Below are 25,764 nucleotides of genomic sequence, written 5' to 3'. Positions count from 1 at the left end.
TTCATCACAAATTTACACTTTTTACCCAACAGTTTTAATATAATAAATAAATAATAATAGCTTATATATATCTGATATAATAATAGCTAATATTTATCCAATAAAATAATATCTAATATATATCCAATAATATATTCTATCATATATATAAAATTAATTATATAAAAATAAATTAAATTTATTGTAAATATATTAAGATTTTAGTAGTAATTGTACAATTTTAATTTTAATTTTAATTTTAATCTTAATCTTAATATTTTATTATACTAAAGCACAGTTGCTCTAATAACTTATTAACCAATCATAACTCTCGATTTCATTAAATTTTTAATTTTGACTTTTGTTAACTTTTATATTATAAATAAATATATTTACACATTAATTGTCGACCACCTACGATGTAAAGATAAATATAATAATAAACAATTAAATTTATTTAATAAATAAAATAACTCCATCTTTGTGTTATGATTTGTAAATAGTCCTTATCCATTTTTAACTAAAACTTATCAATGATATATATCCTCTGGTAACCATATAACTATATATATAACTATAATATAATATTTATTTTATTTTAATCTTAATCTTAATATATACTCAAAACAACTAACCTAACAAATATTAACCAATCACAAGTCTCGATTTAATTAAGTTAGTTAAATCAACACATGTCTCAGTTAATTTATATTTTTTTTGTTTTTCATCATCAATTTATACTTTATTCGAATATCAAAATAGTTAATACTTTGTTGCATAATGTTCAACTTTAAATTAATTAAATAAGCATATGTTTAAATTAATTTACATTTTCTTTTTTTTCATCACCAATTTACACGCTATTCTAATATCAAAATAGTTTATACTTTGTTGCATAATGTCAATCTAATAACAAAATATAACTAAAAATTAGAGACGTACAACTTTTAATCAATATATTATTTTATATTATTTTTATTGTAAAACTTATCTACAAACAGTAATATATATCCATGTACTTTGCAAAAGATGAAGAAAGATATATGCTTCTAATGTCCATTTAACACATTATTTTGCTTTTTATTTACTAATATTCTTGACATTTGAATTGCACAGTTAGTTTTTACGTATATTTTCAACTTTGAAACTACAAGCTTTTATGAGTTGAATGTATAAAGATTTAATATTGATAATGTCGCAAGTCTTGTGTCCAGTGTGGGACACGGGTCCAAAATCTAGTATATACTATAAGACAGTTGAACTAATGACTTATTAACCAATCAAATCGCTCAATTGTATCAAATTGAGTCTCGCTTATGTCATCATTTAGCTTAACTATAAATTAGAAATCCTAATAATCATTATCCAAATATATTATATTGGTATTTATATTAATTTGTAGAAAAAGTCTCATTAATTTACACTTTTTTTGTTTTCCATCAATAATTTACACTTTTTAACCCTCAATACTTAAATTATATTTATTTTTAGCCATCAATTTGAGAAGTTTTTTTTAAAATTTTTTTAAAAAGTTACAAAAAGTATTTTTATTGAATTTTTTAAAGTTACAATTGTCACTCAAATCAAAAGTCCTAATTGTTATCAAACAATATGAAAACAATCATAATTGTTATCTAATTATCATTGGACAGTGGTTGAAAATAAACATATTCATGTTATGGGTCGTATCATGATCAAACACATATACTTCAATGTCAAATACGGATCACAAGTATGTTTATATTTTAATTAATAATAATCTTTCATAATAATATCACATTATGAGTACAATTGGTTTCAAAAAATTATATAATAGAGAAATTATGGTAGCATGTGTCATGTGGAACGACTATTACAAACATCTCATCAATGTGTATCAGCTAATAATGACTGTGACGAACATGTGGTTATTGTACTACAACTTGCAAAGTATATCACTTAGAACCGTATATCTTCCAAATTATAAATTTTTATGAATTAAATGTATGAAGATCTAATATTGATAATATTGTAAACCTTGTATCCAATGTCGGACACGGATCTAAAATCTAGTTTATCTACTAATAAGCTAATAATATAATCCCCACATAAACCGACTTTGCACGTTTACTATATGTCATTTAATTGGCATTACACAACTTTACCATCCAAGTCCTTAAACTATTTTGTTAAATCATAATGGCTATTAGATAATTTATTAAATTGTTATCATCATAATTTGGTCACTCATAAGTATACTATCCTATAATATTTACGTAGTTAACCTTACAAATACATAATAATTAATAAGAGCTAACTATTAGAAAATTAAAACTGTTAAAAGCTAAAATTTAGGATGTTACACATGATCCCTCTGGAAGATTCACTACTAGCTCCCTACGATCGAGACTTCATTCTTCTCAATTTGGTCCTCAGCAATGGACCTTTCCTTGGAATAAAACAGCTCATCTCAAGGAAAACATTCTGGGATGGCGCACTGAAATGAACCGAAAAGCCACTTTGGACCAGCTTGTGTTACGCAACGTCCCCGTCACATCCTCCAACAAAATGAAACCGTGGACCACCTATTCTTAACCTGCTCCTTTACTGACTCGTTGTGGACTGCCCTTACCATCTGGTGTCGGCTGCCATCTAACAAGTCATCTTCAATTCGAGAATTATTTGAAATACACAAAATTTTCAAGCTTAACACAAAAACAAGGAAACACATCAACCTCGTCATTTAAGCTTTCGTCTGGGTTACTTGACAATCTAGGAATGATCGCATTTTCTCCAATAAGTCACCTTCAATCAGTGGAGCTTTTCGTGGCTGTTCAATCGATCCACAAACAATAATATCACTCGGTCCTAATGGTCGTCTTTTAATTTCTAGTCTTACAAGTTCCATGTAATTCCTTTTGTTTCTATCTTGGACATTTTTATTGTAATCCTAGCACCTTGCTAGTTTTTCAATATCAATAATATCTTAATGTTCTAAAAAAAAAAGAAATGAAATAATCCGACTAACCATTGGGTTAAACCCTAGTGGTCAGCGGTGTTTCACTAAACCTGCTATGTGGGGTCCCGGGGGAGTTTACTCCAAAGTCTCGAGTTCGAGCCTTGGTAGGTTCTCCTCGACGGTATTTTCCAATTAAGGAGATGGTATAGTGAGAAAGGCTATTTAAGATCCGCTTAGTGCGGGGCCCTTTCGTTGTGCGATTAGCACACATCATACACATCTAAGGTAAAATTCACTAGTAAAAAATAATAATAATAATAATCAGGCTAACTCGATGAGACCGCATACATTTAAATTATACAGACTTCCTCTTTCAAGCAACCTAATTAGATAAAACCTTATCCTGAATAAAGAAAACCTCAAGTCGTTTCTCATCTATATAATGATATAACACAAGGACTTTATGTTCAGTATATCTGAAGTTTATTGTGTAAATTGATAGCTTGTAACCAGATTTTTGATAGTGAAAACCGATAGCTCGTAGTTTTTGTAAAGGAACAAGATTTACTACAGTTGAAAGTTATAAATATATATAAATGACATAAAAAAAAAAGATTTTTTCTTTCAAAAACTGAGATAGCTTTTCATAAGTTCAAACTAATACGTAGATAAGATATCTCTTCATAAATTCAAACCAATATTTAAGAATTTACGCCTTCCATATTAAAGATTACCTCAGTGGTTGGACACCCGGACTTTTGTCCAAGAGGTCACAGGTTCGATACTCTTGGCCTGCGATTGCCCGTCAGGATTTTGTCCTGGCTTTCGTGGAGCTTTTACCGGGTGGGCGGGCGGGGGGAGGAGGTTGGGTAGGTCCACGATATCCAGTCCGGATACCCATGATCCAGCCCTTGCTGTTCTAAAAAATTACATATATATATATATATATATATATATTAAATTATATGTAAGCCAATCAAAACTAAACTTGTTAGTTAGCCATGTCATACTCAAACTCTCACAATACGTGCTAATATTCATTTAACAGTGAATGATTTGGTTCCAACTTATATTAACAACCAGCTTTTGTGGGGAAAAAAACATACTAGTATATATCCTAAAACCCATACAACGGGTTTCGTGCCCGTTATTTCCTCCAAAATTTAGAAGATTATATATAGCAAGTTTACCAAATTAGACCGTAGAAAATTAAACAGGTGAAATGACATGTGCCTTAACTTTTTTCGCAAACAACTCAGGACCGAGTCTGTTCATCCATATTTGTTTTTAATTTATAGTTTTTTTTGAAAAGTATGATTCGTATATATTCACTCTACTCCGCAATTACGGAGTATTAAAGGTTACAACCGTTTAAGTTACATTAAAAGAATTCCATGCCTCCCAACTAATACTCCCTTGTTTCAATCTATTTTTGTACCACATAAAACCTATTGCTTTGGCCTCCGTGAACACTTTGTCGACGCTAATAGATGCTTGTTCGAAAATCTTCTCGTTTCTAGCCTTCCAAATGCACCAACTCGTAACGAAAATAACCCCTTTAAATGCCTTGGTCGACTTCTTCCTAAGCCCATGTTGTCAGCTGCCATGACAAGTTCCTTAACAGATGAGAAACTAAGATTCCCAACCTTACACCAATTACAAATAAGTCTCCAAACTTCCAAAGCAAATTGGCAGTAGCAAAGTAAATGGTCAATTGTCTCGTCCCACGCCTCACATAAACCGCAGAGAGTATTACCAAAATTACAATTCCGGTAGCTAAGTGCCTTGTAAGTAGGAAGACGATCCATAGCCGCTCGCCACATAAAAATGTTACATTTCTTCATAACCCCCTTCGCCCATTTGAAGATAAATCGATCACTATAGTCACTCCCACTTTGAATAAACCGTTTGGCGCTCTTAACAGAGAAGATTTTGCTATTGTCCCCTAGCCAAACCCACCGATCTTCTGCTTGTGACAGCCTACAAACGTCCATCATATCTCGGAAGGATAACCATTCGTCTAACAACTCTTGTGAAAAAAGGATCGAGTACCAAGAGTTACACCCCACAAATCTTCCTGTATCACTACAAAATCTATCCCGCACACTCACTTTTTTTTTCTTCTCGATCTTGAAAATGTTAGGGAACAAATCTTTTAAACATGTATCGTTTACCCATGGGTCTAGCCAAAACCTTATTTTATTCCTACACCCACATAAACCTTTGAATAAACTACAAATGGGCTTACTTGCGACTTTAAATCTTTCCACCGTCTTTATGATTGATGTCCACACCCCAGCCAAAGAAGTCGAACTGGGAACCGGTTTCCACCCTCTAGTCCCATGCAAAGCATCTATAACAGATCTCCATAATGCCGATGTTTCATTTTTGTACCTCCAAATCCATTTCAAAAGTAAAGCGATATTGGCATCTTTAAGTTTTCCAATTCCCAAACCTCCGTCTTTTATCGGTGACGCCACCCGATCCCAAGAAACCCAATTGATTTTCCTTTTTTCAGCAGTCCCACCCCAAAGAAATTTTCTCATAATAGACTCTAATCCTTCAATGACCGATTCCGGGACTTTAAAAAGAGAGAAATAATAGGTCGGTAAGCTTTCCAATACGGCTTTAATGAGTGTAACTCTACCACCAATTGAAATACTATCTGACTTCCACCGTGCCAATCGTTTTTCAAAGATGTCATATAAAAAATTCCAGCTCTCAATTCGATTCATATTGCTACCAATCTTGATTCTTAGGTGGGTAAAAGGTAAAGAACCTTCCTTGCACTTTATCAATTTGGCCATATCTTTAACTTCACTGTCCTCGACACACACTCCAAATAAATTTGACTTGCTTAGATTGAGTTTTAATCCATAACATAAGAAGAAAACACGCAGAATTCTAGCAAAATTTATCAAATTCTCCTCCGTCCATTCACCCAAAAACGTACAATCGTCCGCATAGAGAAGATGTGTAAGAACCGGTCCTTTATTAGGTAGTTTTAAGCCAATTAACGAACCCGAACTCGAAGCTTTATTCACCAAACAAGACAAGCCTTCCATGCCCAATAAAAAAAGAAACGGTGATATAGGATCACCTTGTCGCATTCCTTTTTGACATTGAAATTCGAATGTTCAACTTGCATTTTAAGCTCCCTTGAAACATTTTAATAACTTTAATTTATTTTTAATGTAATATTAATTATTATTATTGTTACTATCATTATTATTTCCATGTTTTTATTATAGTAATAGGGTTGTTATTATTATTGTTGTTGTTTTAAATTCTTTTAGTTATTTATATTTATATCAATTTTCTTTTGCTAAATATCAAACAATTGGAAAATTTTATTATTAAATAATTTTAAACATATAAAGGTTTTCTCTTATATGTTCAAAGTATAATTTTTGTGACGTGTTTATATTCTACAAAATATTTCAATTATGTTTGAGTAATTTCACTAGTTGCATAATAGCCCAATATATAATTTGTTTAAATGAATTTCAAGGTGATAAAAGAATTGTTTATTGCATTTGCTGACCTATATAGTTATTTGATGTGGTCTTGTTTATAAGGTTTGGTCAATAATTCTAAATGTTAGTAAACTTCATTTTATAATTGTTAACAAGTTAAACCCACAACAAAGGGCGGATAACCTTTTATATAACTCCGGATCTTGATAAAAAGAATGTTACACAAGTCAAAGTCATATTTTGTTCTTACCGCACACAATAAACGTAATGCTTCGGGCAACGCACAAGGTGACGTAACTCGTTCTACTCTACTCTTTGCAATTGCACACCTCAAGGTTTTATGTTTATACCACATTTTGCCTATTTTTGTTTTTCAAGTTATAAACCTAAAACCCTCATTTTGGTATGAAGATCGAAAACCATCCATCTTGATCACAAACATATCTTTTTAATAATATGGTTCAAAGCCACGTATCTATATAGACTCGCTAATAAAAGAAATATCACTTTTTTTCTTTGAACTTTTCTGCCTTATCAAGTATGTTAGTTTTTGGGTAAAGATAAAGCCACACAAAGACAAACTGTATGTTAAATTAAAGTACTTCATCATTTTTGCAAGATAATACTCTCTATCATTCATTTGTAATACCATAGACGATGGTTGCTGGGACCGGGATTCTATTTCTAGTTGTCATATATAAATTTTAACAAATATTCTAGTATAGTTTAAACCTTAAGAAACCTTAACTACTATTTAACACTATTAACCATTGTGCATCGAGAAGAAACATTCTACTAAGCTATTATTAAAGTGGGGGTTAAAAACCAAACACATCCAATAAGAAATTAGGGATACCATCCAATGCGGTAACAAAATATGTGTGTTGAGAGGAGAAATTTGACAAAAGCTTTTGATATTCCCTATATAATTGTATAATGTACATATAAATACTAACTACTACTTCATCGCCACTAAATATTTCAAGAAAAAATTGTGCATTACAACGGTCATACATTGGGCGTTTTTACGATCCCATTCTATCACATATATAACCATTTTAGATTGCTAAAACTGCTACTTGAACGAGCATAAGTTTAACCAAAATTGCAAGAACACAAGTATAAAGTTCTACATTAGATAAAAAGCATCAAGACTTATTACCCGACTGGAAATTATGGTAGCACCGCCACCGACACCACCGCCTTTGCAATGATACTGTACAGTATGCTCTCCCACCACTGTCCACTACTGGGAATATCACTAACAATGTTTCACTTTTATCCACCATTCGAGTCTCTCTTTCAAAAAAAAAAAGTGCTTCCACCATATGCAAGTGAAACAAAATAGATTGTCACAAAATGCCTGAATGACCGATAGGTTTAAGCTCAGGATCCGTTTGAGGCCATCTTGGTAGCAGCTTCTAAAAAATCTTTATCTGCTTTTTCCTCATTTAGACTGGTATTATCTTTAACTTCATCAGCCTTATCATTGGGTTCATTATTTACTTCTTGCGTATTTGTGGTAACTGTAGTTTTCTTGGAAGGTAATACAGTTTGACTTGAACAGAATGTAGCGAACACACCTTTTGACTTCGGGTTTTTCCCTCCCAATCTCCGTTTTTTAGCCAATTCAGGATCTGGTTTGGAAGCTGGAAGTTTTCTTTTCAGTGTAAACTCCAGAGATCCTTCATCTTCTTCAGATTTTTCTGGCTTCTTCCTTGGTGGTGGCTTGTAGTCCTCGTCATCATCATCATCATCTTCATAGTCAACGAGTCCACCAGGTCTAGGGCTAGAAAACGATTAACCAACAGAGTAAAGCTTAATCTATTATACCATCACTGGCTGCTACGAAAAGTATATATCTAACAAGAAACCATTTATCTCAAAAAAACTTGAGAAGGAACCATTTACTCGTTTGACTAGGAATGGGTCGATATGGGTTATGTTTGATCTCATATGGGTGATGGGTCACATGGATTATATAAGTTTACCCACTATGTACTTCATGACTCATTTTGTTAAAAGATTTAGAAATAGATTGTTATTTTGATATTTATAGTTTTTGTGGTAATATTTATCGCAGTAACACTTTATAAAGAAAAACTTCATCATGTATTGGTTCAAGGCAACAAAACCAAATTGTGTCAATCCACAATAAATTTACCCAAGCTGCCCATCTAGCCACCTCTAGAAACAGTAAGCTGTAAAGGGAACATCTCCAATCCAGATATCACAAAAGATTGCAGATACAATACCAGAAACCAAATAAGAGAAGTTACCTTAATGAAGAGAAGTTTGCAGGTGAGCCATTGGATAAAGGGGGCTGCGCACGTACTCTTGTTGTACGAGGCCTTGATGCAGATGTGGAATCTTCTTCATCGCTGTTGGGAACCCAAAGTTAGTAGGTGTTGGGCCAAATATCACGTGGTAAGAAACTAAATAAAAGAAAAGGGAAAAGGTGGCACCCTGTTCCCAGAACCACATTGGATTCCCATCTTCCCACCAGTAAGGGCTATAATGCTGATAAAATACCTTCACTTAATACCCACATGATTTGGGCATCCCTAAGGATCGAACCCGCGTCCCTCAAATTCAATTGTGGCCCAAGCTGCATTGGTAACGGGTACCACCGCATCTATTGATGGATTGGCTGGTAAGATATGGGCTCACAAAACCCAACTTTTTAACATTTTTTCAAAAATGGTAAATGATTTGTGTATCATGTTTTTATTTGATTTAATAATATGATGTGAGGCCCTTATATTCACCTCCCATATATATATAATACCTTGTACTTTTTCAAACCCTTGTACTAAAAATAACTTTCCTCTGAGGTTAGATACCTAAGCTTGGGTATAGAACCCCTCACATTTTAATATCTTAATCCATAAAAAACATGGGGCCCAATCATTTATCTAGTATACAATAAATTATAAAAAATTAATATGTGAGGGGATTTATACCCAAGCTTGGGTATCTAACAGTCATATAATCACTTTTCTCCCTCTCTCTCTATATATGTAATATAATACAATATGCAACGCCCCCTTTTCAGTAAATTTCAGATTTGAAACCTCTTTATCCATTAAGATTTACAAAATAATAATCCCAGGTAGCAAGACTAATCAAAGATAATATTTCCTTTTAAAAAAAGCTTGACTTCAAGACTAATAATTTACCAATTATTAGTAGACTATAGTTTTCAACTTTCTATCAAGTCCCCAAATTCAGGCATTCAGCCTAATTACTAAACAAGTAAACAATCTTACTTTTAAGGATCCATTACTGTACCATTTCATGTTTTTGATGGTCAAAGACTTCATCATACTAGGCACATAGTCAATCATCGCTTTTATATTGGAAGTACACAGTCAAGAGCCAACTATACCTGTCCTCATTGAAGTAATCCTCTTCTTCCTTCTCAAGCGCACGCTCATCCGTACGCTTTCTAGCATTAGGTGCGTAAGGGCCCGTATGGTTGGTTACCTGTTCCATGAGCTGTAGACCCGATTATAAGATACCCAAAATTCCAAATATGTGTGAATCATGGTAGAAAAACAGATGTTTCTTTGACCTATGTAAATATTGCAGCAGGATATCGATCTCCATATATAATAATTAATGCTTAATAGAAATGTTAAAAGTCAAACTTAAAAGTGTCGATATTTGATAGATTAGTGGTAATACTTACAAAATATTAGGTTTTACTATGTTGTTTTTAAGTTCAGACCAAGAAAAAAAAAACCTGGAAAACCAAAATCCCACCAAAACTTGGACCAATATCGGTGGGATATCGGTATATATCACAGATTACATGGGAACCGACATTTGGATCAAAATTTTAGAAGGCCGAAACCAAAAACCCACCAAAATTGACTACAGTCTTTGACAAAACAACTTAGACTGTTTGGCATATTTGAACAGAGAAATGTTAACACGTGTTAAGAGCAATGAATTGCCTGAATCATGGGACTAAAAATGTTAACAGTATGGATGAGATGCAATACGTTTGAATCGCTTGACCCAATCGACAAATTATGTAATTAGATAATACTTTTGTCATAATTCAAATAGATCCATTTCTAACTTTGGACGAATTACCAATGAACAAGCCTGATCCACATTTCAGATTAGTGTACAAGTATACCTGCTCATATCTAACTTTAAGTGACTGAATGGAAGGTAAACTGTCAAATTGGACCAGCTGGTCCCAGAATTTTTCAACTAAATACTTGAGTAGTATCTTCAGATTTTCCTGTGTAAAAGTTACAAATCATCAGAGCATAGTAGCAGCCATAAGTCATAATGAAAGACATTAACGAAATGATTACCTTACGTATGTACTCAAAGAGTTCCAAAACTGCGGAGTTCAATAGATTATAGCGGCTTCCATTACTAACAAAAACATCTACTATTGATTTAAATAGGTTGTTCTTTGCAAAATGATTCATGAGTTGCTCATCCTGCAAAAAAGTGTCGCATAATATTACCTCATTTAAGTGCCCGAAAGATGCTATATGATTACATGAACATATTGACCGAAAAGTCAATTAGCAAGTCATCACTATTAGTCACAGTAGCTACATCGAAGAAATCTAAAAATAATTCGAAATAATCAAATTGCAGTTCTATAATTTAGTGGTGGGAATAAATAATCCATAAGTAAATGTTGTAATTTATAATCCACTTACATATAATTGGTTTCAATCATTCAAGTTTTATATCAAAGACGAGTCAACAAAAAATTAGCTAGAAAGTGGAATCGATCAAAACAGGTTAGAAGCCACACAAGGTCTACGTTATTGAATACAACCTTCGTATTGGTTAACCAAAAACTAATACTTGTGGTTTTGCAATTCAAGATTAATGCACCACAGATTTATAAACTTAGATGAACAAATGTTAGCATGTCATCCCAGCCCTGCCCATTTAAACTTTGACCCATTATCCAGCTCACATGTCTCCCCCATCTTACCAACTATAATTGCAAGCAATAATAACAGCATGTAAATTCACTGTTGTATAAATACTCACATAACTTTCAGCCAGAACAGAAACATCGTCTTTGATTGTCCTCTCATAGGCAGTTTAACGATTTCTTAAACTACAAAGGTGACACAATTTACTTACTTTAAGTGAGATTAGAGTTCGAGTGAAACGAATAACTGCAGCCACAAGAAATTTTTCCTTTCTACAAGTCAGACTTAAAACTTTTTCTGGTACACCACTAAGCAAAAGTTTGGACCTGTAAACAAGAAAAGATGACAAAATCACACTCGAGTTTATGAGCCAAATCTAAACCCCCAGAGACAAATCAAGTACTTACTTTATTTTATGAGGATGTTGCAAAACACAAAAGCATAACAGGTCATATATGTTTAAAAGTATTTCAGGCTTTGCAGTAACTGTGTTCCCAAAATTCCCATTAGAACTTGTGGGTTTATGAACAGCCTGGGTTGGAGGGCATGATGATGTTATCACATCAAGAAGCTCATCTAGATGCCTCTCGTAGAAAATATCAACAATAGCATCTCTCTGCAACAAATTTGAATCAAAATCGAAGACATCAGAAAAATAGCTTGCTAATTTACAGATGAGAAAAAAGAACAGTTCTAGCAGCAGATACAAAGTGGTCAACTTTTAACACATTTACCTATATTGGTCAATTTTGGGTTTTATATTATATCTCTAACAGGTCAAATAAGTTATGGGATAAAAGGTTTGATCATAAAAGACTAGTTTAGAATGAGTTGTATTCAAATGTATTCACAAATTATCAGAGCTTGTAATCACCATTTGTTACTAAAAGACCATGTAAAAAAACACTGAATGTATGTTCCTTTGATACGAGACCTTATAAGTTACTGACTGACACCAAATAACCATTCTTCTACGCCAACTATTACGTATATATAATCTATAATACATGATAAAGAATTCACAATTTTTTTAACCCTAAAAATTTCAAGATTGGAAATTACCAACTTAATTTATAGATATTTCCTTCTACACTTACACTTTAACATACCCTTGGATCTTAAATTACATAAATATTTCCTTATACATTTAGTCAAACTTCATATTTCTATAATTAACTCATTTAGTTACAAACTTAATTTGTCTTAATTACGATTTTAACAATTGACAAGTTGTTACAGTGATGCAAAATTGGAATGATTTCAGTTTGCTATCTCAGCAATTATAATTATCTGATACAATCAGGTTGACTTGATAATATATTAACCTTAGTTTTACAAGGTGATAGGCGCACAAAAGTGACAGGGCCCATTTCCAAAGCGCTGAGCGCAAAGAGCGGCGAGCTTTTCATACGCAAGGCACACATTTATGAAAAAAAAAGTATGAATTATTTATATAGTATTTATAACACATAAAATACCAAAGCATCATCATTAAGAGACTCGTTTAAGTCTCTTCCATCCCTTTAAAAGGAAACCCCTAAAAGATTGTTGGTCTTGTTGACATAGAAAAAAGTAGAGATCAATCTTGTTGAGAAAACAGATAAGAAAAAATATTACTTTTACAGAAAAAAATCTAGTTGTGTACAAAAAGCTCGCTTTTTAGTGCCTGGGCTTAATCCAAAAGCGCAAAAATATTACTTAACATTTTTTTAAAACCAAGATATTAACAAAAACAATAATCAGTTTTAGCCAAACACACTAAACTGATCAAGTAGCCTAACCTGTCCTGCTGGCGTATAGTTATCCAAAAGACTACGAATTATCTCAAGAAATTGACAATGCATGGAATCCCCGAAATCTTCGAGCATACCTTTCACCTTTCAACACGCATAGCAAAGATTTCATTTAAACCGTCACCAAAAATAAGAAACATATGACAAGATAGAGCTTGTGGACATACCAAAAGCCCAAATAATGAGGCCCCTTCTTGCCGACTAACATATGAACGCAACAAGGAAGGATCCTGGCTCACAAAGAGCATGAGGATGTCTGTCCTGCATCCATCATATTTTCCTCCCATAAGTACGACATTGCATGCAAACTAAAACAAAACTTGAGTATAGCAAAGACATAAATCATTTACCCAGTCAGAATGAGCTTCTTATCTTGACTCCGCAAAATATCAGCAATCACATCAAATATGCCTTCACTCACAAGATCTCTGAAGTGTCAAAACATGCAGATCTTTGTCAGAATGTTAAATCACATAAGTGACATTGAAGATGAAGAATATCAACAAATATACCTGAAGAGCCGCAGTTGATGAACCATCTGCAAGCTCTTGCTTAGGTTACAGAATTCTTGCAAGAAATATACCTATACCATAAACAAACTTAATTGGTAAATTTGCTGATAATTTAAACTTTAATATTCTGATTTTGCAAAATCATGGGTGTACTACGTTTTCTAGCCATGGTACAGATTGACCAAGCAAGAGGCAGGTAGATATTAAATCAAAAAAGCTGTCCCTGTAGCAAAAATATAAGGCTAGTTACATCATTTAACTTACAGACGTAACAACATGGTTACATGGATTATGTGTAACCTTTTGTACAGATCGTAAGGAACATGTCAAATTGAGTTGAACAAAAAACACCATTTGCCCAGAATTCATATTACCTTATTAATCATCTTATGAAATTAGTAAAATGAATTAAAGGATTTATGAATATAGTAATACACTTTAAGTGACTTTCGACCAGTGTAATTATTTAGCAAATATTTTTATTCCTCCGTCTAACGCGTTAGATACACCATAAACTAAATCGACGCATACATAAGTAAAATGGATAAAAACTACCAACTCCAGTAACCATGACAAATGCTTCTGCATGGTTTAAAGAAAAACAAACATAACATAATTAAGAACCCTTGTTTACCATATTTGTCTTGGATTCAGGACCCCCAGAAGGCGATTTTAACCTAGTAAACAGCTCCTTAATAAAGGTATTATCATCTTTTAACATAGTCACAACCTACAAGAAAATAAAATTTTATTAAATAAAGAATAACAATCAAGGGCGAAAGCTACACAAGTGAAACTTAACGACCTCACCATTCCATTATTAGAGTGTATTATGGAATTCAAGCTTGCAATGGTTGGCTCATCCAATACTCTTGGCAAGACTACATCCTAAGAGATATAACAATACATTAGAATTCTACAACAAACAATAGGACTAAACTAAGAAGTAACATTAAGTAAAATACCTTGAGGTAACTGATTCTGTATGTCTGATGTATTTTCGAGAGCGTCAGGGGATCTTTAATAGGTATGGCCTGTACAAAAATACATCACTAAATTAATAAAAGATAGTAAGACTATAAAATGCTTTTGTTTCTCTTCATCCTTTACACACACAGGCCACAGCTACAGCCACCAACAAGGTGGCCTAGTGGTTAGGCTTCCTATTTTCTGAAAAGAGGTCTCAGGTTCGAAACCTCCATAAGTGAACATCTTGGGGTGGCCAGGGAAATGGTCGGTCACGGCCATGAGGATACCCAGTGAGGCCGCGTACATCTGAGTCAAAAAGAGTCGCCATCCCCGATAACCTGAACACAGAGAACCTCCATTGTTTACCTAACTATCCGTAACATATAGCACGAATAGACTTAAGTACCTCTTTGAATACCACATGTTCTTTAAGAAAGTTCCGATGATGGACATGAGATACATCAGGGTCATCTACACAAGGATATAAAACAGCAAAAATGAGTTATATTCTACTATGATAAACCATTAATCACCAAGTAACTGATGGAAATGATACAACTGCATTTAAGCTGATCTTCAGATAGTTTTCAGGGGATCTCTTCAAACAAGATGTTTCCATATGTCACCACATTCCATATTAAATGAAATACATCGACAATGAAAACAAAAGACTCTTGCATAAATACTAAAAAATTGGACCAAATCACATATGTGAGCAAGTAATAACATTTGAGGTGGCCAGATAGATGATACGGGCAGGTTGGGTAACCGGTCATCTTATAGTATGTTTCAAAACAGGACCCTAAATCATTTTCGGGTTTTGTATAAAAAAAAAAAACAGGTCAGTTGACCCTAAATCATTTTCGGGTTTTTATAGATGGCTGAACTGTGAAACATTAAATAATAATGACAATATAAAAACATAAACCTATCAATATATAGCATTCTCATTTCTCAATATAAATGTAAATCTATTAGTAAGTCGATAGGAGGATGTACGGATTGAGAATACATGTTGTCAATGGTCAACCCACTTTGACGGGTTCCCTTTTAGTTTTAGTTTAAACTTAGTTACTTGACCCATTTAATATTATATATATATAATATATATATATATAATAAATCAGCCAAAAATATAAGTAAGTGGGTAAAAGTTGTCACTTGTAGGTGATATGCCTGAGCATGTGTTTCAAAAAATGCCTGTATAAGATAAAAAGGGAAAAAAGATGACTATCGTATTGACGTGTACTATATAATCTGTAGGTTCTCAAATATCCAAATATAACTAGTCGCTGGCAAAGAGCTCCCTGCTGCAACTATTATAAATGAAATTATATATAAAAGTCATTACACTACCTATGATAGTGTAGTTCGTATCTAAACTACAAGATACAATCAACCGTTTGTTTCAACATAACAATTGATGAAGAAATGTGAACCACATAACAAGTGTAACACTAACTAACAAATAAAAACAATAATCGTTTCTTACATTAAGTACTATGCTAATTTACTTAGTCCTTTTCTCATAATTGTCCCTTATGTGCATTTATAATGCTTCTAAAGCAATTATTCTGCATACAAAACATAAGCTGGTTTTGGATTTGTAGGCACTGACAACATATCCTGGTGCTTGTACCGTGATGGCCTCAGGTAATTCATATATTCATTGGTAAAATGAAGCCATAACAATTCTTATAAGTTATAATGATTAGAAAGAACAAAGAAGAAAGACAACCTTCTAAAAGTAATTTCTCGATGTAAACAACAGCAGTATCAAAATATCGGTATTTATACAATGCCAGCATTAATATTTAGCTACGTATGGGTAAAATAGATAGGGATACTTGCTCCAAAATCAGCATAAGGTATAACTTCCAAACTAAAACCTAGGATGTATATGAGCCAAGCTCCTTGCAAACTATTTGAGATTTGACACCTAAGAGCTCAAGTCGAGCTGAGCCCAAACGAGCTTGAGCCAGGTTCAAGAAGATCACTTTGTAACCAAGATCTAGCACAAGCTTCAAACGCTAAACATATTTAGGCTTGCAAGCCAAAGCAAGGCTAAAACGAGTATCCAATACATAATATATAATCTAATATAAGTTTTTATACTATATTTTATATTATAAGTAACTAGAAAATTTAATATTTCTATAATACAATCATCAACGAATTTATTAATAAAAATAAGTGCGGCAAGTAAAATAATTAGAAAATAAATTTATTATATAAACAAGCCAAACCCAAACTTTACTCATAAGGTTTGAACAAGCTAAACTCAAGATCTCTAGACATAAACGAGCCGAGCTCGAACTTAGGCAAGCTCAACTCTGGTCGTTTACAGCCCTACTAAAACCATAAAGCTATACCAAAAAAGCAAAAAAATTAAGACAGATACAACTTACATTCAAGACATCCCACTACATCCATAATTAATTCATCAGAAAATAGTTTGTCAAAAATCTGTGGGCTGTTGAGCAGAACTGCAAAAAAATATTATAATCAGCATTTTAGTAAACCATACAAACATACTCTTCAATATTGATAACAACTATGAGTTTGGTTATTAACTGATCCCTCGGACAATCTTGTAAATCATGTGAAGGTCATCATAGTTCTCCAAATCTTCACACACTCTGAATAAATCCATCAACTTCGAGAAAAACTTTTGCTGCACAGTTTATAAATCCATCAAACTCTGTGTGTACAATTACTTTTACATGCAAGGATGCAAAACATCTACAAAGTATTAAACATGGAATAAGAATGAAATATATATACATATGTGTGTGTGTGTGATATATACGGTAGATTGATAGGAACCATTTGATCCCATGTACCGAATTGGTACCCACATAACCCCCAGCAAGGATAGTGTCAAGGTAATTCAACCACTTAAATTCAATTCTGCCTTTGGCATGATTCGAACCCAGGTTATGTGATATATATATATATATGATATATATACAGTATATGAGGTTGGGCATGCAATTGGGATAATGTGGAGATATGAAAGCCTTAGTTACATATCTGGATTCATCGTCTGAACCCAGTTACCACACAAAAGAAAGCCAACTTCTTCGAACATTTACCTAATCATATGTCATATTGGATTTAGATACCATATCAAGTTCCATTCATCAACATTTCTCCACTTTTCGTTTGCTTCTATTAACACTTTGTAATCCTCTCTTTCAATAAAGTAGATAAACAGTCTTATACACAAATGGTTGATCTCAAATTTTGCTTGGTTCTTATAATAACATAACTTTTAGGTTAAGTACTATTAACATGTAAGTTAGTCCATACAAATTTCAGGATAACCTTACATTATACAGTTGCAAAAATCCAAGTTAATTGTAAGACATGCATGTTTCTCTAAATCTAGCGAGTAAAAATAAAGATTGAGAATCACATACATCATGTAGAATGAGTTCTGTCACACATAACTGATCAGTAATGCTACTGTTCACTACAACCTGCAATATAGAAACAACCATAGCCAACAATTAAAATAACTCCAGGAGACACTGCACTTACGAAAACAGGTAATGAGTAGAATAAAACAATTTAGCAAAAGAAACTATAAAAAAAAGTCGCCGAAAGTGTATGTTGATGCAAAAAAACCCCTACTGAAAATTTTTATGATCATAATATTATACTATTGTGATCATATATACAACACATCATTTAAAAGAAAGAGGAATACTTCTGATCAACCAAACCCAGCCCTACCTTATTAAAACTGTTTTGCCCAACTCGCCCATTTTTGCACTTATAATATTGAATTGTAACTACATCAACACAAACCAGTGTCGAGGGGGATTCTGCTTCCAAAAACAGTATCTCAACAGCTAAGATGATTTCAAATATCAAACCAAATAAAATACTTGAAATTTGTCCGAACCTTAAGTATTGAAGGAAGCTTTGAAAGCTCTACATCAGGCAATTCCCTCAACTCACTGTTAGCACCATGATATGTTTCATCTGAGCAAGCAATATAATGGAATATCAACTTAAAAGGCATCATGAAGGCTGCAACAGCTTATAATGATCTAGAATAATAATAACAATATAAATTCATTCTACTCAAGACAAAGAAATCAAATTTACAAAGCTTTTGAAGCTTCTATCAATTAATAACATTTTGGATATACTTTTCATTGAAACATGAAAATACGAAAGAACCAGCAAAACCACGAAGACAAACAAGAAAACACAAAGATATCAAAATAATGATAATAATAGCTACGTATGCTGCAGATGTTCAATACACAAATAACAAAAACTTACTGCTGAGGGTGGTGAAATGCAAACTCCGCTGAACATTGCAAATGTGATCCCTGGATAGAACATCATTAACATCAAAGAAGCCTAAAAGAGTCAAATCAAATAGTTCAAGAAAGGTACAAAGGAGGATGACCACTAAAAATACTTATTTTCAGTTTACCAGATATACGAGCAGCCTGTTGTCTCTTGAAAGCTAAGAGCTAGTTCACTTGAATATTCAGAATCCCTCCATGATATTATTGTATCTAGAAGAGCCAAAATAAACAAGAACATACAAGAGCAATAAGAACCATTAGCTGGCAAGCACATGAAAAACACAAACTATGAGTGGACCTATTGTGGAAATGTGCAACCCGGACTGACAAAGCCAACCCGAAATGAACCGGAGCAAAACTGGCTATTTTCAGTTCAGTTCTCGGTTCTAAAGATCTTTTGAAAACTTTTTTTTTTTTTTAACGGCAGAATTTTGAAACCATTTAAAGTTTGCCTCCCTGTTCTAGAATTATCAATGAACTAAAATAGAGCTACTCTAATCTGAAACATTAGTTCATAGAATTAATCAGATAAGATTTTTCCTATTAAGGTAAGCCATGGATGGCTTACATTTACGTAGTCATAACTATTACCAAACCCCCCTGGCCACCTCCAAGATTCTACCTAGCAGGATTCAAACTTAAAAGGTCCAGGATGTTAACCACTAGGCCATCTTGGAGGTGGTTCATATTAATTCATATTTAGATATTCCCGGAATTAAAAACGTCACTTTATACCCATAAGTTTAAAATCAATAATCCTAAATCTGTATTCGGTTCGCTTCCCGGTTTGGGACCTAGTCCATTCTATGCCAAAAAAAGGCCGCTAAAAAACTAGATCGTTCAATATCCAGTAGCGGCCTTGCGGGTTTCCAGTCCAGCCCAAAAAGCACATAAGTATTAAACAGAGGCATAATATAAGTAAGACTGGAGTGTGTTTCCAAAATTAGATGTACCTTCTTGCTTTCTATATATATCATCTGAGCTAATGCGGTGTACAAGCAATGTTTCATTATCTTCTTCATCAATGACAAACAAACCCAAATCTTCAGATCTCTGATGTAATGACATTTTAAGTGTAAGTTTCAGACAGTTACTTAAGACAGGAAACTTCAAGTTGATGATAAACTCTAATTAAATTGTTTCATTACCGAATTATGACGAACCTCCAAATAGTCAATCGTGACATGACCAGTTCCTTGATCATCCCATTTTCCATCATCATTTAGTCGGTATACCTTGACACGCTATATCAAAAAGGTTACATGAAAAACAGCTGTTCAGTGATTAAAAGATAGATACCAGAAGCAAAAACACAAATAAACAAACTCCGGAATCATAAATAACAATAAAGTACCTTTAAGTTACATAAAGAACTGTTAAGTTATTTTTTGAAATATTAGCAAAAGCATTTTGGAAAGTGATACATTTCTTTTTTGTCTCTTTGCCATCTTTGTACACATATTACAAATGCTACTTTTAGATTGATAAATTAACCATCAAATATTAAAGATATCATCACAATTGCTTTAAACTTCATCTTTAAATAGGTCAACATAATATAGATCAACATACAATCATGTAATTAACCACAAATTGATATTTATATCTACGCAATACAAGTATACGACATATATAAAACTAACATAATAAATCCAACGCTTATAAACATGACTAATAAGAATATAAGATTTCCATGTTTCACAAAACTCACGATTCATACAAACTACATAAGTATAATGCTTATTCGAGCAACAATATTCCCGTAAGGTCATGACATATAATCAGTGTTCATATCTTAGAAACAGAAAGTAACTAATCCAATAGCCAATCGACAAAATAATGCTTGTTAATAATAGAGACGACCAGTTGAATGCCTGATAAAACCATTAGTTTTAACCTCTGATGCAGGTAACACGATAAATAAAGTACGGATAAGTTATAACTCATTTGCAATCTAATCTGGACACTTCAAGATCCATTTCTCTGGCTTTAATTATTATATAAGTCAGTTGGTTTATAATGATGTGAAACACAGCTATATATGAAATAATATGCGAACATTTCCCTCACCAACTCTTAAGTGAAACATTAACTAATCATACTGAATAACAAATAAGTAATCTAGAAACCTGGACCTCAAAGTCTAAGTTTCTAAGCTGTATCATTTTTTCTGTGGACCTTTTAACTGCATCACTACTACATGTGTCATGTGTATACTAGCGATTAACTAGCAAAACTACTACAAACAATGGAGAGGAACAATAGTTACTGGTAATACTTTCTAGGCTACAGCTAGTTCTCAATGCCAACATTACTAAAAGAGGAACAACTAAACTGACTAATTGTTATGCTTATCAATTATGTCTATAGAAAAAGCATGTGGAAAAGATGATCATTCTAAAAAGGACACAATGTACTCCCCAATTTTATTACTCTATTTTAGGTTTACCGCCATCAAAAAAGCGCAACCAAGACATCATTACTTGAATATAATATGGTGGTGCATCTCGCATGCAGCTGACATGACACGTATATCTACAGGCTCTATGTCTTACTTTCTTGCAGGTACATACTACCTTGGTTTTAAAAGAGGAAAGGTACACAAAAGCAATAGGGTCCATTTCCGAAGTGCAAAAGCAGTGAGCTTTTCGTACGCGAGGTACACAAACGCTTACAGGGAAAAAAAATTAATTATTTATATAGAATTTATAGCACATAAAATATCAAAATCAAACACACTCATTAAGAGCCTTGTTTAAGTCCAGCTTTGATCAAATTTGGTGTTCAAAAAGAAACCCCTAAAAGATTGTTGGTCTCGTTGAGAAAGAAGAAAGAAGAAATCTTGAAAAAGAAAAAAATTTCTTATTAAGGAAATAAATATTGTATTCTACAAAAAGCTCACGCTTTTTAGTGCCTGGTGCTTAATCCAAAAGGAAAAAACAAAGCCCAAAAAGCGCTCTCTTTTTGTACACCCTGCGCCTAGGGTACCAAAATGCTCTAAGGCTTGTGCCGTTTTTAACTCCAAGCATACTACAGATTAACTTAGTTCAAACGTAAGATGCGATGCTTATTCTATTTATCTTTTATCCAATCGAGATTGGGAGAAGTTGATAACGAGAAAATACAGGTCATGTCAGGAAACTTCCACAGTGACCTATAAACAATCAAAACAGATACAAAGCTGTCTATATCATAGGTTAGTGAATAGCACATCCCTAGACAAGTTCTCCTATAAACATCTTTCACCTTATCACTTGATTCGATATCATAATTTATATCAAACCGCCAAAAGAATACAATAATGAGCCCAGGCATTGTTATCCAACTCTAATTATCTTATACTAGAATGTCATGAGTTCAAAGAGAGTGTCCAGTAAGAAACTGAAACAAAAACAGAATGCAGACAATATCAAAAGAGATACATGACTAAACTCCTCAACATGCTTTCAAGATTACAAGAGTTTGGGTAAAGGAATCCTAAAATATAAGGTAGTACCAGAGTCAATGTACTAACTTTCACTATCTAGCAGCGAGATTCAATATACTATTTCTCTCACAATACATTTTCAGCTCCAAAAGTAAGTCACACTGTTACTCTAACAACCAAAAGTTCAAAACTTTTTGATTTCACATTCTAAAAGCAGTATATCAAGTAAACTATTTTCCTAGCAAGTATCAACCATATTAAACGGAAAGCTACCGAAATTCAATTCCTATTCTAAATATTAAAGATCAAAACAAAAATTATTAATAACAGCGTATTAACTTTTTCTATCTCCTAGTACTAAGCATCAAGCAAATTAAACCCAAAGCTACTAAAACACAGGCCTAATTCTCGAATATATATATATACTATGTTATAAAGCAGATCTCCCCTGTTTACATTTTAAGTTTCAACATTTACTTTCCCAAAATGTCCAATATCAATTCTATATTTACCTAACACCCTTTCTCTTTCCTCAAATCTCAACCAATCATTTTTTTTCTCTCTCCTCCATAAATCATTTCTTTCCACCAATCCATTCAAAATATTTTATCTCAAAAACCGTACATCGATAAATTTTAAAAAATTATATGGGTGTTCTTAAAATTTAATGCTCTTTCAATAGAGATGTCATTCGATATACTTTCGACGAATTTTTAAATCTGAGGCGGAGCCCGTACGGTTAAGGCATTTGGCTATCACACTCTATGACCTATCACCCCACCATCTCACCGCCGCAACGAGCGCGTAGTTGCTCTTATATATATAGGGTAACACTCCGGTGAAAACACTTTTAAAATAAGAACGGTGAGAACACTTAAAAACATCATTTTGATGCATTGAAAGTCCATAAAACTAACATAGTGCATAACTAATTATCATTATTTAAGTGTTTAACAACACATTGATCTTTCAAAATCGAAAAAATCACGTTTTTGGTTTTGTGCATCCATCTTGGATGCATATTATCAAAATGATGCATCTGACAAAAAAACATGATTTTTTTCGATTTTGACAGATCCATGTGTTATTAAACACTTAAATAATGATAATTAGTTATGCACTATGTCAGTTTTATGGACTTTTAATGCATCAAAATGTAGTTTTTAAGTGTTCTCATTTGTTCTCATTTTAAGTTGGTTCTCATTTGATTGCCACCCTATATATATATATATATAATATATACTGATAGAATGTGTAAAACAAATAAAAAGCATAAATTGAGTATGCAACATATCAAAACATTAAGCTAGGGCTCACAAATCATCAAGTTGCAGATAGTAATAATACATATATAATTATGTGTATGTATATATATATATATATTAAGAAAGGAGCTAAATAAATAGGGTTGTTACCTGCATAGAGTTATTATTATTGTTGTTGTTGTTGTTGTTGTTGTTGAGAGAAGAAGGGGTTGTTTTCTCCGGGGCGCCCATCGGAAGTCGCTCCGGGGAAAATAAAGAAGTTGTTGAATTGTATATGAATTGAAGGATGATGATGATTATTATAAAGGGGTAAAAATTAGGGTTTTATTTTTTATTCTCTATGTTTTTGCTGAAAATTTAGAAAGAAATTGAATTGAATTGAATGAAACAGTAGGGAAGGTGAAAGAAAGAAGAGGAAAGAAGACGATGATGGAACCCTAAACCGCCATTGACGTAGTACACCAGTATAACCCACCCCTCTCTCTCTCTCTTCTATTTTTCTCTATTTCTCGTCCCTTTTTGAGTTTTGTCTTTTGGAAATTTTGAACAAGTAATATGGTGTTTCTTAATTCATAAAAAATAAAATGCATATATCGATTTAAAATTTGCGTAAATGAATATGTAACAAATAGTAAATTTAGTTTGAGTGACAAAACTTTAAATTTTTATGGAAATTTTTTTCAACTAACAACATGAGTGCCGGAGTGTAAGAGGTCATTTTTTATCTTCGAATTGGAAGGTTGGTAAAACAATGCGAGTCGACGAACGGAAGGTCATTCATGCATATCATCCTTTCATTTTCTTTAATGCTTGAATATGTAAGGATGGATATGACAAAATGCACTCTATGCATAATTGAGGAAATTGTGTAGACCTCATTTCAATTAAAGTTTTTGTAGATTTAATAGAGCGGGATGAAACCTTGTGTGTTTTGGCTATAACTGCGAGGTGAAGATGCAAAAGAAACCCAATTAAGTTTTTGATCTTTTTTTAATTTTTGTGTGGCCACCTTATTCGATGGAAATCAGATGAAGAAGTTATGACCAAAACAGTGCAACCGTATCAATTTGTCACTTTTCAAACATTTTTACACTAAAATCCATTGCAACCTATAAAACACTCATTCACTTAATTAGTAACTAAAATACAATATATTACACTCAACTCGGTCATATTTGTACGTCAAACGGCATGCAAACGCTCAATTAAATATGTATAATTTGAGCGTTATCAAATTCCCCTTCACTTTTCTTGACTTTCCATACATTCGATTTTTCAAAAGATATAGAATTATTACTTATTCAATGCAGTTTAAATCTATAAAAATCCAGATATTTTTGTCATTCGCAACGATCAACCAATATGATTATCTAGATAATATCTTAGCTTAAGCTGAGAGATTCATCATCAATAGCATCGAGTCCGTCAGTATAAATCACCCCTCCCTTTCTCTATCTCTTCTATTTTTCACTATTTTTCGTCCCTTTTGCCTTTGGAATTTGAACAAGTGATATCGTCTATTTTATACATATATATTTTATGCGATATCATTACTTTTATATTTGTATTATTGTCATTTTTATGGATTTTTATACTTAGATGATCTATTTGAATTTTAGGTACATGAGATGGAAGATACTGAATAGCTTCAAATAAGTTCTAAAAAGTTTAATTGCACTCTTATCTTCCATGTTATACGAAAAGCAGACCAAATTAATATCAACACTTGTGGCTTGGAATGAATTGATATTAGGCAGAATGTAAGCCCAAATGTCTGGGCTCTCTCTTTTCTATTTAGGGCCGAAATCAACAAAGAAAAGATTTATGATATATATGTTGTGACATACTTAGCTTTATGATATATATGTAAATAAGTTGTGTACATAAAGATTTATAAAATTTACGTAAAAAGTTTGGGTTGTCCGTGCATCGCACGGGTCTAGGCACTAGTATTTATATATACATATTCCATTTATGGTTAAGAAGTTTCTAATGTTATGTGAAAGAATCTCAACAATCAACAATCAATTACCAGAAAGTTAATTATTATTCAGAATTTGTTATTAAACTTATTACAACCAAATTGAAGAACTGGAGATTTATACAGATATACTAATCAAACAGATTATGATTAGTAATTAGAATGAATCAAAATATT

General features: G+C 32.7%; 1 protein-coding gene across 2 annotated transcripts; it reads right to left on the bottom strand.

The window, feature by feature from the left end:
- Nucleotides 1–7,290: 7,290 nt before the first annotated feature.
- Nucleotides 7,291–24,112, bottom strand: LOC122578228 (serine/threonine-protein phosphatase 4 regulatory subunit 3A-like). 2 transcript variants are annotated; one of them, XM_043750137.1, is made up of 24 exons: nt 23,757–24,112; nt 20,063–20,158; nt 19,868–19,967; nt 19,040–19,124; nt 18,883–18,932; nt 18,497–18,576; nt 18,009–18,068; nt 17,161–17,260; nt 16,995–17,072; nt 14,993–15,057; nt 14,583–14,651; nt 14,428–14,505; nt 14,252–14,347; nt 13,618–13,688; nt 13,456–13,533; nt 13,273–13,366; nt 13,094–13,189; nt 11,720–11,928; nt 11,524–11,638; nt 10,725–10,856; nt 10,541–10,648; nt 9,782–9,891; nt 8,673–8,774; nt 7,291–8,182 (listed from the first exon to the last, which is right to left on the bottom strand). In XM_043750137.1, the coding sequence occupies exons 1-24, from the start codon at nt 23,835–23,837 to the stop codon at nt 7,780–7,782; spliced, it is 2,556 nt and encodes an 851-aa protein (XP_043606072.1). In that variant the 5' UTR covers nt 23,838–24,112; the 3' UTR covers nt 7,291–7,779. The 2 variants fall into 2 exon arrangements, with proteins under 2 accessions (XP_043606072.1, XP_043606073.1); XM_043750138.1 differs by having other exon boundaries at nt 20,078–20,158.
- Between the last annotated feature and the right edge of the window lie 1,652 nt (nt 24,113–25,764).

Source organism: Erigeron canadensis, chromosome 8 (assembly GCF_010389155.1).
Source record: "Erigeron canadensis isolate Cc75 chromosome 8, C_canadensis_v1, whole genome shotgun sequence".
Classification (NCBI taxonomy): domain Eukaryota; kingdom Viridiplantae; phylum Streptophyta; class Magnoliopsida; order Asterales; family Asteraceae; genus Erigeron; species Erigeron canadensis.
This window is presented reverse-complemented; position numbering and strand designations above follow the sequence as displayed.